General features: G+C 32.2%; 1 protein-coding gene across 1 annotated transcript; it reads right to left on the reverse strand.

The window, feature by feature from the left end:
• Positions 1-2,653: 2,653 nt before the first annotated feature.
• Positions 2,654-3,325, reverse strand: LOC132300963 (secreted RxLR effector protein 161-like). Its single transcript, XM_059798266.1, has one exon. It carries the CDS (start codon positions 3,323-3,325, stop codon positions 2,654-2,656), a length of 672 nt encoding a protein of 223 aa, XP_059654249.1.
• Between the last annotated feature and the right edge of the window lie 10,467 nt (positions 3,326-13,792).

Here is a 13,792-nt window from a genome sequence, read left to right on the forward strand (position 1 = left end):
GTTTGGGTGGTTTTTCCCTTGTCAGAGGGGCCTTGTGAATGTAGCTTTGGGGCTGTGCCTTGATTATGGCCAAGCCTTTCCTTGGTGGTTTCCATTCTTGAGCTCTGACTTTTGTTCTCAATAAATTTGGAGCCTGTTCTTCATTTTTTTTCTTATTTTGCTTCAAGATTTTTATGCCTTTATCTGGCTTGGCTTTTGCCTTTGTCAGGGACGGAATCAGGATGTAAGATAAGGGGGGCAAAAATGAATTTTGGGGGTAATAGTGCATTTTTTTAGTAATTTTAAAGGGGGCAAATGTAATATTTCTTGAGTATATTATTTTAAATGAACAAATTATAAGGATATAATATTAAAAAAAATAATTTAATAGGGCAATTGCCCCCACTGTCTTCAATGTGGATTTGTCCCTGGTCTCTGTACTGTTATTGATGATTTGGCTTTTGTAACTTTGCAATGATACAAAAACAAAAAAACGGGTTTTTATTATTTTTTCCCATTAGATAAGATGGTCCATATTTTTATTCTTTAGGTGTTCCATATTATGTAACAACAACATTTATGAACACATTTTTTTCACTTCTCAGAACAATTAATACAGAATAAGTAGTCTGCTTTAACTGGTCCAAGTTATAGTCAACTATTACTTATTTGTCCTTGCCTTAACCTTAATAATCAAAATATGCTAACTATGACATAATAAAAGGTTAATGGTACCGAGTAGGAGTTTTCATCCTGATTCGATGTGAGACAAATTTTTTCTTATTATATTCTCTTTCCTCCGAATTCGTAACACTCCTATTGCAAATCGAGTCATTCTGTCTATTCGGGATGTAGACTCGAAAACCCTCCAGATTGCAGGGGCGAAGCTCGTATATGCCTAGGGGGGCACATGCCCCCTTATATTATGCATATGATTTTTTAAAATTATTTTTACATATATATAGACATTTGTATAACATTAGTTAGATTGTTCTGTAAAAAATTGTTATGCACTACTTTAGAAAAAAGTTATGCCATGAATATAAGATGGACAAACATAACTGTCCATTAAATTAAATATTTTGTGCCAAATTATGAAATTATGGTGCACTCATTCTATTATGAAAAATGATATATACCATAAATGTAATGGATGGTTGAAATTCAAGTTTACGAGAGTTATTTTTCAGAAGAAAAAAATAAATAAATAAATAAATGCATAAAAAATTTGTGATTAGGAAAACTTATTGTAAAATTACACTTATTATTAAATAAATACGTCCAATAACTATTGTAGCAACAATCACCACTCAACGGCTATATTTTATTTACCTAATAGAGAATCACACGATACACCACACACACACACAACATATATGACACATTCTCTTTCTCTATCTACATATATGTATAGCATCATTATATATATCTATATATATATATGGAGCCACATCAAGCAATTCCGGCCACGTAACAATGCTAAGTAGAGCAAGAGAATAACACCCAAAAAAAGAACACAAAAAAGGCTCCGATACGTGTGTACTCGCACATACACATTTATTCCTTAAAATATTATAAAAAGACACAACGCAACATTGATGAATGCTACTAAAGGACCAATTGGCCCAGCAGTATTATCTCTTCTCCTAAAGGAGAGATCGGGGATTCAAACTTCACTGAAAGTAAGGTGTGTACACAATTATTTTAACTTTCAAATATATATATATATATATATATGATGTTGCGTAACTACTTGAAGAAAGTAGAAATTCTGGCGCATCCTTTGCCACAAGAACAAGCACATGTCCAGTGGGGCATTCTACAACATAAGCAATCACATTCATGCGGACCTATTAAGGATAGAATTGTTAATTCATTACTAATACGATAAAGCATAGTGTTGTTCTTATCTATTTTGAAGTTATTAAGCAATTGATCATGTATAATTTTTCAATTTTGCTTCCGAGCTTGAACTTAAAATTTGAATTGAAAATTAAAATTAAAATTCTAACTTATTTTGATTACGAAACTTACCGATTACAAATTTTATCTCACATATATGATAACGCTATATGCAACCATTAATAGAAAGAAAAGCATATGAAAAATAAAATTTAATGGAAGAAGTAAGTACTGAACACTGATACAATTTTCATTAAACAAAAAACCTTTATATAGGCAAATACACCAACAGATAAAAGCAAAAATTAAGGAAACAAATAAGCCACTAACAATAACATACTCCCACTACTGCATCAATAGTGGAGCTCCTAAAGACTAGCTTAGCTCCTAAAGACTATCTCTTCTTATTGCTTCACTTCCTAAAGACTAGGACAAAATAAACAAATCATGACTCACATGACAGCACAACAAACTCAATTTTTCCAACATTCCCTCCCTTAAACTGAATGTTATGTCTGAAACATCAGTTTATTGGGCCACCTTCAAAGTAGTCTCCCTAAATTTGAATCATTTGAAGTGCAAACACCAAGCAACTTCCTTAATTTCTGAAACGTAGGAAATTTGAGGGGCTTGGTTAGTATATCAGTAACTTGGTCTTCACTCTTGCAGTAAGTGAGATCAATAATTCCATTATTCGTGAGATCCCTCAAGAAGTGATACTTCACATCTATATGCTTGCTTCGTCCATGGAGAACAGAATTTTTAGAAAGTTTTATGGCTGAACTGCTATCACAATAGTTGTTGCTCCTTGTTGCTTGAAGTGTAGCTCTTCAAGTATTTTCTTCAACCAAATAGCTTGACAAGCACATGAAGTTGCAGCAACGAATTCGGCTTCAGTGGTCGACAAAGTAACAATGGGTTGCTTCTTTGATGACCATGAAACAGCCCCTGAACCCAGCATAAAAGCATACCCTGAAGTGCTCTTTCTATCATCTTGATCTCCTGCATAATCACTGTCAGTAAAGCCTATCAAATCTGATTTTTCTCCCTTTCTGTAAAACAGCCCAAAATCAATAGTTCCTTGCAAATATCGAAAAATCCTCTTTGCAGCTAGAAGATGCATCTCTGATGGGCTCTCCATGTATCTGCTAATGAGACTCACAACATGCATTATATCAGGTCTTGTTGTAACCAAATACATCAAACTCCCGACAATTTTTTTGTAAATGGTGCTGTCAACTTTCCTTCCTTCAAGATCTTTAACTAGCTTCAAACCAAACTCAGTTGGTGTACTCACAGAATTGCAATTCTTCATCTGAAATCTATCTAAAATTGCTTTCATATATTTCTTTTGAGAAATAAAAATTCCAGCAGTAGATTGCACTACTTCTATACCAAGAAAATAATGTATCATTCCAAGATCGGACATATCAAATTCAACCATCATAAACTTCTTAAAATTTTAAAACATGGTATTATCATTTCCAGTAAAGATAAGATCATCAACATATAAGCATACAATGAGCATTTTTCCTCCATCTCCAATCTTTGTAAAAAGTGTATGCTCATATGGACATTTTTGAAATCCCTCCTTAGAAAAATAAGCATCTATACGACTATATCAAGCTCTTGGAGCCTGTTTTAGTCCATATAGTGCCCTTTTTAATTCATAGACCTTATATTCACTTCCAAGTTTCACATAACCAGGAGGTTGATCAATAAATACCTTTTCTTGAAGTTCACCATGTAAGAATGCTAATTTCACGTCTAATTAAAAGATGGGCCACGAGTTTTGAGCTGCCAATGCAATCACCAATCTGATTGTATCATGTCGTACAACTGGAGCAAAAACTTCTTTATAGTCAATGCCGAACTTTTGCTTATAACCTTTAGCTACTAAGCGTGCTTTGTATTTGTCAACTTCGCCGTTCTCCTTAAATTTTGTCTTGAACACCCATTTCACACCAATGGTCTTTTGCCTTTTTGGAAGCTCTGTCAACTCCCAAGTGTTATTCTTTTCAATGGCCACAATTTCAGCATCCATGGCCTTCTGCCACTTTGATTCTTTGATGGCATCTTCAAAAATTACTAGATCACAATCTGAAAATAGAGCAAAATGAGTGAGAGCATCATCATTATGATTAATTCCAGGTACGTTATAATCCTCCATCCATGTTGGCCTTTTTCTATTACGTTCTGGACGTGTGCTTGCTGGTGTATGTAATTGATCTCCAAATTGACCATCATTAGCTACTACTGTTGGAAGGCTTTGAGTAAGTACTGGAATATTTTGAGTGGTTGTTGGTTGCGGCACATTCTTCATAGGTTGTTGCATTTTCTCATTACTGTCAAAATTTGCTGAAATATGTTGTCCAACACCGTTCTCGCTCCATGACCAAGTTTAATCTTCATCAAAAACAACATCGCGACTAATTACAATTTTCTTGGTGCTAGGATTGTAAAGCTTATAAGCTTTTGATTGGTCACTAAGACCAAGAAAAATGCATTTTTCTCCCTTGTCGTCTAGTTTTTTCCTCCTCTCATCTGGAATGTAGGCATAAGCAATACACCCAAAAATTCTGAAATAATCTACCGCCGGTCTTCGTCCGCTCCATGCTTCCTCCGGTGTCATATTTTGAATAGCAAAAGTTGGACTTCTGTTCAATATATGAATGCTCCAATTAACTGCTTCAGGCCAGAAATTTTTTGGAATGCCACTCCTTATCAAAAGGCTTCGCACCATATTCAAAATAGTGCGATTTTTTCTTTCGCAAACTCCATTTTGTTGAGGTGTATACACTGCAGTAAGTTGCCTTTTGATTCCATGGATCTCACAAAAGTTTGAAAAATCATGTGAATTCCAACCTCTTTCTCAACAAGTACTTTATAGTTTTTAAAGACTACAAAAGCTTCAGATTTTTCTTGCAAAAAATAAGCCCATATTTTCCGACTATAATCATCAATGAAGGTAATTATATATCTTTTACCTCCATTAGAAGATGAATTTATTGGCCCGCAAAGGTCGGAATGCACCAGCTCCAAAGCTTTCTTTGCTCTCCATGATTTTCCTTGTGGAAATTGATTACGATGTTGTTTGCTAACAACACATTCTTCATAAACTTGTTGAGGACAGTCAATTTTAGGAAGGCCATTCACCATATTTTTCTGCTGTAGCGTCTTGAGTTCACCAAAGTTTAGATGCCCGTAACGAAAATGCCATAGCCATGCTGAATCCTTCAATTTTGCTGAGAAGCATGAATGAGTGGTGTTGTGGAGATAAAGCGGAAACATTTGATTTATCGTCATATTGACTTGAGCAATTAAGCCCACTTTTGCATCTTGAATTCGACATACTCCATCTTTGATAGAAATCTCATATCCCTTTTCTTGCAGCTGTCCCACACTAAGCAGATTGGTCTTTAAATCTGGCACAAAAAGAACATTAGAGATAGTATGAATGGAATTTCCCTTAGTTTGGATAGCTACCTTTCCTTTTCCCATAACAGAGACTTTCGAATTGTCTCCAAACTTCACATCATCACGGAAGAATTCATCCAAATCAGAGAATGTAGACTTGTCTCCACACATATGATTACTGCAGCCAGTATCTAAGTACCATAAATTCTTGTTGATTTCCTCCTTTGCATGACAAACCATCAACAAGGATACTTCTTCTTCCTTCTCTGCAAAGTTAGACTTTTCACCATGTTCTATATTTAAATTTGTTCGACGTTCAGTTTTATAATGGCCATACCGATGACATCTATAGCATTCAACAGTGGACTTGTCTGCTGACATTGGTCTGAAATTGGTTGAATGGTGACTACCTCGTCCTTGGCGGTTGCCTCGTCCTTGGTTGCTACCTCGTCATCTTCCTCTCCATTGAGAACCATGAAATTGGTTATCTTCAGACTTTTGATGTTGGAATTGTTGTTGGCTTCTTTGATCCTTGTTTCCTCCGCCTCCTCCTCTTCCTCAGCTTGCTGAATTCGGAGCTGAAAATTTATTACTAGTTGTGACCTGCAATGCCTGCTCTTCCTTTTCTTGCTGTTTAAATTTTTATTCATGAACCAACAACGAACCTTGCAGCTCATCAATTGAAAGATCATCCAGATCCTTTGATTCTTCAATTGAACAAACCACATAATTAAATTTCGGCATCAATGATCGAAGAATTTTTTCAATTACAGTCACGTCCTCCATCTTGTCGCCATGGATACGCATCTTGTTGACGATTGCCATCATTCGAGAAAAATAGTCTATGACCGACTCTCCCGATTTCATCCGAAACATTTCGAACTTCGTATGAAGTGCTTGAAGTTGCTGCCTCTTCGCCCTTACTGATCCCAGGTACTTCTTCTTCATGGAATCCCAAATTTGCTTGGAAGTTTCTTTGCAAAGAATTGTTTCCAAGATTGACTGATCAATAGCTTGAAACAAATAGTTCTTGGCCTTGAGATCCTTCAACCGCTGCCCTTCTATCTCCGTGTTCTACGCTTCCGTCATTGCCGTGACTGCTGCTGGTTGTGTTATTCCATCTGAAACGACTTGCCAATACTCCTTAGATCTTAAGAAGTTCTCCATTAGCATGCTCCAATGGTCATAGTGACCAGCAAAGCGTGGAATTGCAAGTTGCACAAAATTATTTTCAGAGGCCATTGTTGCTGCTACAAAAAAAACAGATGAAATAGAAATAAAGCTGCTGCTATATCACTCTCTATCTCACGTACTGTATTTTTTTTTTGTTTGGCAACTCTCAAGTCTCAACTTTTCTTTTCTCAATTTCTCTCTCTAGCTCTGATACCACTAATAGAAAGAAAAGCATATGAAAAATAAAATTTAATGGAAGAAGTAAGTACTGAACACTGATACAATTTTCATTAAACAAAAAACCTTTATATAGGCAAATACACCAACAGATAAAAGCAAAAATTAAGGAAACAAATAAGCCACTAACAATAACATACTCCCACTACTGCATCAATAGTGGAGCTCCTAAAGACTAGCTCTTCTTATTGCTTCACTTCCTAAAGACTAGCTCTTCTTATTGCTTCACTTCCTAAAGACTAGGACAAAATAAACAAATCATGACTCACATGACAGCACAACAAACTCAGTTTTTCCAACAACCATGCACGCGGAAACAGTAAGAAGAATCAACTAACTTTTTCTTAGAATTTTTCAATTGTCAAGAGTGGGGTACATGTATAGATGAGTTGGGGGCAGCTTTGTGAGGATACAAATGCCACCGACATTTTCCTTTAACAAATATGATAAAGTTGTATTTTATGTTTTTTGTTAGTTGTTAGTGTTTTATATTTATTACCTTTTGTAACACGTAAATTTTTTTATCTGGTGTTAGCTCAAATGGTATAAACTATTTTCTTCAAATAAGATCAAGTATTCAAATTTCCATAGAAGCATAATACATGCTTTGTTGGTCACAAAATAAGTATTTACTTTTTAAATTTTAAATTTTTGAAAGAATAATTTTTATTTATTTACAGTAAAAGGTTCACGTTATTTTAATAATACGTCACAAAGAATGATTATTTTTGAACGGAGAAAACTACATATTGATAAAGCTAAGAGCCTTAAATAACAAATCGATAAGTTTTTAAAGTTAATTTTTTATTTTGATTCAATTAAGCAAAATAATTACAAATACATCAATATTTATTGCTCAGGTCTAAAATATCTTCACACTCTTATTTCAAAATACCAAAATATCCTCCAATATAATAAAATAGATAATTAAAAATTAGTTTGACTAGTGAATAATAATTATTTATCACTTATATACCTGGCAGGTTTTCTAGGTCCTCCCCTCCCTCTCTTCACACACATATATAAATATAAATATGTAATCATTTTTGTTTACAAGTTTCAGATATAGGCTTTAGAAGTATGTTATAGCTTATGAAAATAGGGTTCTTGCATAAGGTTATCAATTTGGCATCTCAAAATTTGTTATGATTTTTTATAATTGATTGAAAAAGGAAATAAACAATAACTAGAGACCTCTGGACAACAAAAAAGAAAGGCACATATAGATGTTTCAATACTTCATATGACCTTAATTACCAGGGGAAAAAAAAAAAAAGATACTTCATCACCCTACTGTCCAACTGAGAGATCCTTGATAAATCTCATTATAGTTTTTACATCTTCTAATATATTAAGAATAATAATACCTTCATTTAGGTAACAATTAAAAAATCTTCTATATGATATATCACCACTCACCATTGCCATAGTAAGCTTGTGGAGCTTTTCTTTTCAATTCTTACCTTTCAAATCAAATGACATCAATCCCAAAAGGTAATCCAATGCCATAGACGACGAAGAGAAGAGATGGAGAATTTGTATTTGCTAATTAAACTAATTCTTAATTTTTTATTTTAATATTTAAAACTAGATAATTTTAAGAAAGATATTTTTGTATTTTGTAATAAGAGTGTGAGAACATTTTGGACTTAACCAATAATTTTTGATACATTTATAATTATTTTATTTAATTCAATTAATGTGAAAATTTAACTTTTAAAATTGACGAATTTGTTATTTAATCCTACTTATAATTTTCCCTATATATATCGAGTGTGTGTTGCCAAAGTCTGATTTATCTGGTCCCATGTAGCTATAGTACCTCTATTATTACTCCTATATCCTTGCGTTAATAATAAAAAAATTTGTCCTTACCTTATTAATCAAACACATTGTTCACTTGGTTTTAAACTTGTTTATATTCTAAAGAAAACCAGATAACTTTATTGAAAAGAAAATAACGGACAAAAGAATAACGATATATTAATATGGACCACTTGAAGAAGAAAAAAACCAAGGACCGTCTTTTCCTGAAGATGTCTTGAGGACCACCATATTTGTGGACACATTTTTCTCACTTCTTCAGGAAATCTGAATATGGACAAGCGTCCATATTTGTGGACACTTGTGCTCTCAGGCATGTGACATTAAAATTTACTCCTTCCATTGCAGTCTTAAATCTACCTCTTCAAAACCTTTTGCTGAGCTTTCTACAATATTTTTATGTATATATACATTTTCTCCTTAGCTGCTGTTATCTATTCTCTTGAAAATATATAATCAGCTTAATTTGTAATTTTGAAAATAAATTTTTATTTTTAAAAAGTTGTACAAAAAATTTTGTTTGATTTAGTTTTTAAAAAATTGTCTTTTATAATTATCTGAAAATAGTTTTATGTTGTCTAAATTCTTGAGAATTATATTTAGAATTACAAGTCAAGTAAGTTAATAACTTTAGAGATCCAAAGGGTTGGATCAACGGTTGAAAATATATATATATATATATATCTTTTGAAATTTGAAGGGTAGTCGAGATGCATGTACTAAATGTGTACTTACTATTAGATGTCTATTTTCTACCTAAATTTACCCATGAAAAAAACAAGGAATTTGTTAAATGTCATTTACTATTTTGTCCTTTAGTTCATAATCAAATATGATTATCCTCAGGTGCAGAGTCAGGAATTTGTTTTAGGGTGACATCTTAAAAACGATAAATTATATTTTTTTCAAGCAAAAGATGCAAGACAATAATTAAAAAAATAAAACTCTAAATAATGGTAGAATAATAGCATTTAATAATTTGAAAAATAATAATTTTAAAAAAATAGAAACATAAAAATACCGACCTCAAGGCAACAAATTTAATTACCAAACTTTGAAGAGAAAAAAAAAATAGTTTGAATAAAGAAATGCAACTTTTTTTTTAAAGAGAATATAAATAATAAGAAGACGGGGAGGATGAGGAGTAAGAATGAAAAGAAAGGAAAAATTAAAAATATTTTTTAAAAATAATTATTTTAGTGGGTATTTTTGTAAAATTTTATAAATTATAGGCCTAATTGCAATAAAAACTAATTGGCCCAAGGGTAAATAATTATTCAGGGGGTATTTTTCAATTTTTTATAAATTATTAGCCTATGTGTAATAAAAATAAATGGCCATTTTCTTTTAAAAAAAATTATTTCAGGGGGCATTTTGAATACTTTTATAAATTATAGGCCATTTGGTAATTAAAATTAATGGGCCAGCATGGGCCCAGGGTGGGCATGGCCCCCCCCTGGGCCTATGCTGGCTCCGCCCATGATTACCCTGTATAGTACACAGTTTGAGAGCAGAGTGATGAATGGGTGGGGTGCTGTAAATACACAACATGGCACCGAATTAACTAGTACTAGATTAATTTCACGTGTTCCATGTCTTTGCCCAAAAAGTCAAGTAGTCTGTGTGCTTTATGTGGTCCCTTATCTTCTTTTTTCTTCGGTTCTTTAGGTCGTCAATGTCACAAGGACCATTGTTCTTTTGTCCAAAGATGACTAAGGTAGACAGTACTCCCCATATTAAGAAGGATTTGGGTCCTAAGAAAAACAAATTGCCCCCAAATGGGGGTATGTTACCATCTTATTAGGATGTTCGGATCTTTTGCTGTAATATGTATTCACACATTTATATTTATAGGGTTTCAAATTCTTGATCTTCTTTTAAAAAATATGAGTTTGATATCGTTGGGGCAGTGACCCATTAATTAATATTATATTCTTTTTAATTGAATTTTAACATACTCGCTTATTTTCAACATATTAAATTTGCCAAAAATTAATATATATAAAATGTTGAAAATGAATGTAATAATGTTGAAAAACTCTAGAACACCGTTATAGAACTACGAATTAAAGCAGAGGATCCAGGTGCCTTATTATGTGTGTGAATGAGGTGGTGCATTAGACGGTAAAAACTGTTACCACATATGTAGTCTTCAATGGTGGTTTGCTGTCAATTCAATTCACAAAACATAAAGAGCATTTCCAACGACCTCTTAAAATCAAAATAAAGCAATTAGATGAAAATAAAGTATTTTAATGGGTTCTCAAAAGACCTCTTATATTTTGAGATTATCAAAAATTGGTAAAATAAAAATAAAACACTTCAATGGACTCTCAAAATATGGAATGATTGTTGTATCAAAAAATAGCATTTTGAATAAAATGCACCATTGAAGCAGACCAATACATGTCGGAATTTAACTTTTTATGATAGTGGAGTTTTAGTAGTTTTTATTATATTGATAAGAGTGAAGTTTCAAATATGCCCTTACTGAAAGGCAAAATAATGCTCCGTAATTAGTGCACTTGTTTAGTTAAAAGGATAGTTTGAAAATGTTATAAAAAATAGTACATTCACTTTTAGAATAGGACATGTTTTTTTGGAACATCCCAACATAGAAAGATGGATAAGTATTTTAGGACGGAGGGAGTAACATTTTGACATTAAAACTCATCTAAAAATATAAATTTGATATCAAAATATAGTATTTTGCATTAGAGATGCTCTAATCTTATCCATCGAACGTGACGACACAGTGCTACTAGGTCCAGTAACGTATGTTATATTCCAACGTGGTCCATATTAGAGCATCCGGCGTAAGTAGTTTTAGAGATATAATGTGTCAGTGTAGAGAGAGGGGCGGTATGCAGAAACAAGTGTAGTGTGTTTTTTTGTGGATCCTACAATAACTATCTATTTACTTGGGTTATTTACCGATAGAGTGGGTTTTGGAGAATTTGCTACACTTTTTTTTCTTTGTTTAATTGGTTGCGCTTGCTGTCTTGTATCTATTGGGTTGTTTTCAAATTTTTTATTTTATTTTTAAATTAAATTAATAAAATAATAAAATAAAGAATGAAATAATTGAATTCTGTAAAACAAATGAATGAAAAAAAAAAAATAGAGTACTACGTCTTTACTTTTTAATTTATGTGGTATTCTTTTGTAAAAATAAATTTATACGTCCACGCCACTTGCTCACATGTATCAATTAATCGTTTGCACTCTGCCCAATTCATACAACGGAATCTTATGGACCTACATGACAAGTGACAACACAGTCCGACAAGTGACAACACAGTCCTGTCAGGCCCGTTTAGGCACGTGAATTCAAATTTAGTACTGAGACAAAATATTCAGTCTTGTTGCTTTCAAAATAATTACACAGTGTTAATGCTTCTTAATGGGGTAATGGTCCTATGGAGGGTACCCCTATATATATATATATAGGCATTGAGAGAGAGACATGCACTTCACGTGTTCATGTTTAAAGTAGTAAGACTTTTGTCCATTATGTCATGATTGTGTATGAACGTTGAAATTTACTCCTCCCAATATTGCATTCTTAAATCTACCTTTTGAAAAACCATTGCTGAATTTTTATGCAAATTCATTTTTTTTGCCCCCCTAAGGTATTGCGATGTACTCCGTATCTTTTATATCTGATTTTTTAATTTTTTTTATTGACCCCATTATAAGGTGGTTTCTATCTGCAAATTTTCGTGGTATAAAGTTTAGATTTATTATGTACAGTTCTCTTAGAAAGATTGGACAGAGTAGAAAAATTGAATGCAAAAATTAAGATAGAAGTAATTTATATCAATTAATATAATGTCTCACTTACAATTTTTTTATTTAAGTTTGCAAGTTTGTAGGTAAATTGTAAAGTAATTCTATCAAGAAAGTCCGCGTCCCCATGAGCTTTTCATATTTGGCTACAAAATGAGACAGTGTTTTGAGATCTATAAAAGTCAAATGAATAATTCAATTAAACTTTTGAATAACTTTTGCCGATTTTTCTACCACATTTTTATTCAATTACATATTTTTTCTTTTAGGTGTTGCTATATTTCTTTAAAGTAATGATGCTATTAAAAGAGTCGTCACGAGTTTTTCTTATTTAGTTACAGTAATAGCATGGTGTTTTGAAATAAGTAAAAGTCAAATGAATCAATCAATTAAGCCCAGTATGATCACTGTGTTATGTACGTACCGGTTTTTTTTTTTTTTTTTTTGGCTAAGATCTAGTTGTGAAACTTCACACATGTACTTTTTGATTTCACCAAGTGAATTTCATCAACTACCTCTTTTAAATAGATTTCACAAAGTGAATTTCATCAACTACCTCTTTTAAATATATAACTAACTAAAAATATGCTAGAGTTATAAATCTTGTCCATATGATCACTGTGTCAAATACATACTTCTTCTTCTTCTTCTTCTTTTTTGTTTTTTGTTTTTTGTTTGCTAAGATCTACTTGTGAAACTTCACACATGTATTTTGAGATTTCACCACTTTAGATAGTGAATTTCATCATCATGAATAATACTACTTTGAACTTTACCAACTTAAATGATAAATTTTATTATTTTTATTAGTGATTAAAAATTAGTAAAATTTGACCATTGTAATGATGAAATCTCAAATAAAAATAGAGAATTGCATGTAGAGACTAGAGACGGATATCATGAAAAAAAAAAAAAAAAAAAAAAAAAAAAAAAAAAAAAAAGAGGTTTACAAGCTAGGATTTGAGTTCTAAAGAAAACAATTGCCCCAAATATATGTATGGTATGTTATCATCTTATTAGGAAGTTCAGATACTTTTCTACAATCTTCATTTGTACTTAGTGTTGTACACTTTTTAACACATCATATGTGATTTTTAACATATTATATATGTTTTAATATGGTGATTTTTAACATATTCAATTCGCCAAAAAATAGTAAATGTAAGGTGTTATAATTAAGTTAGTTTTAGGCCTCAAAACACCCTTTTATCACCAATTTATCTTTGGTTAGTTATTTGGTTAGAAATTGTTTTGTGGTAAAAAGTAATGAGGGGAGCACTATTCATTAAATAAAATGATGATTATAATTAAAGAAATACATCCGAACTAATCGAACACAAATTGTAGCAACAATCACCACTCAACGTACAGATTTATTAATTGGACAAAGGGAGGATCACACTTTCACAATATATATGTAACTGCATCAACCCCTTGTGGCCATTCTATCTTAATTTGAAATCACTAAATT

This window comes from Cornus florida, unplaced genomic scaffold, assembly GCF_030987335.1.
Source record: "Cornus florida cultivar Cherokee Brave unplaced genomic scaffold, ASM3098733v1 CherokeeBrave_3.0.0_Hap2_Chr03, whole genome shotgun sequence".
In the NCBI taxonomy this organism is placed as follows: domain Eukaryota; kingdom Viridiplantae; phylum Streptophyta; class Magnoliopsida; order Cornales; family Cornaceae; genus Cornus; species Cornus florida.

Bases quoted from the DNA above. Each gene is read 5' to 3' on its own strand.
- LOC132300963 (XM_059798266.1), bottom strand. From the start codon at position 3,325: ATGGTTGAATTTGATATGTCCGATCTTGGAATGATACATTATTTTCTT.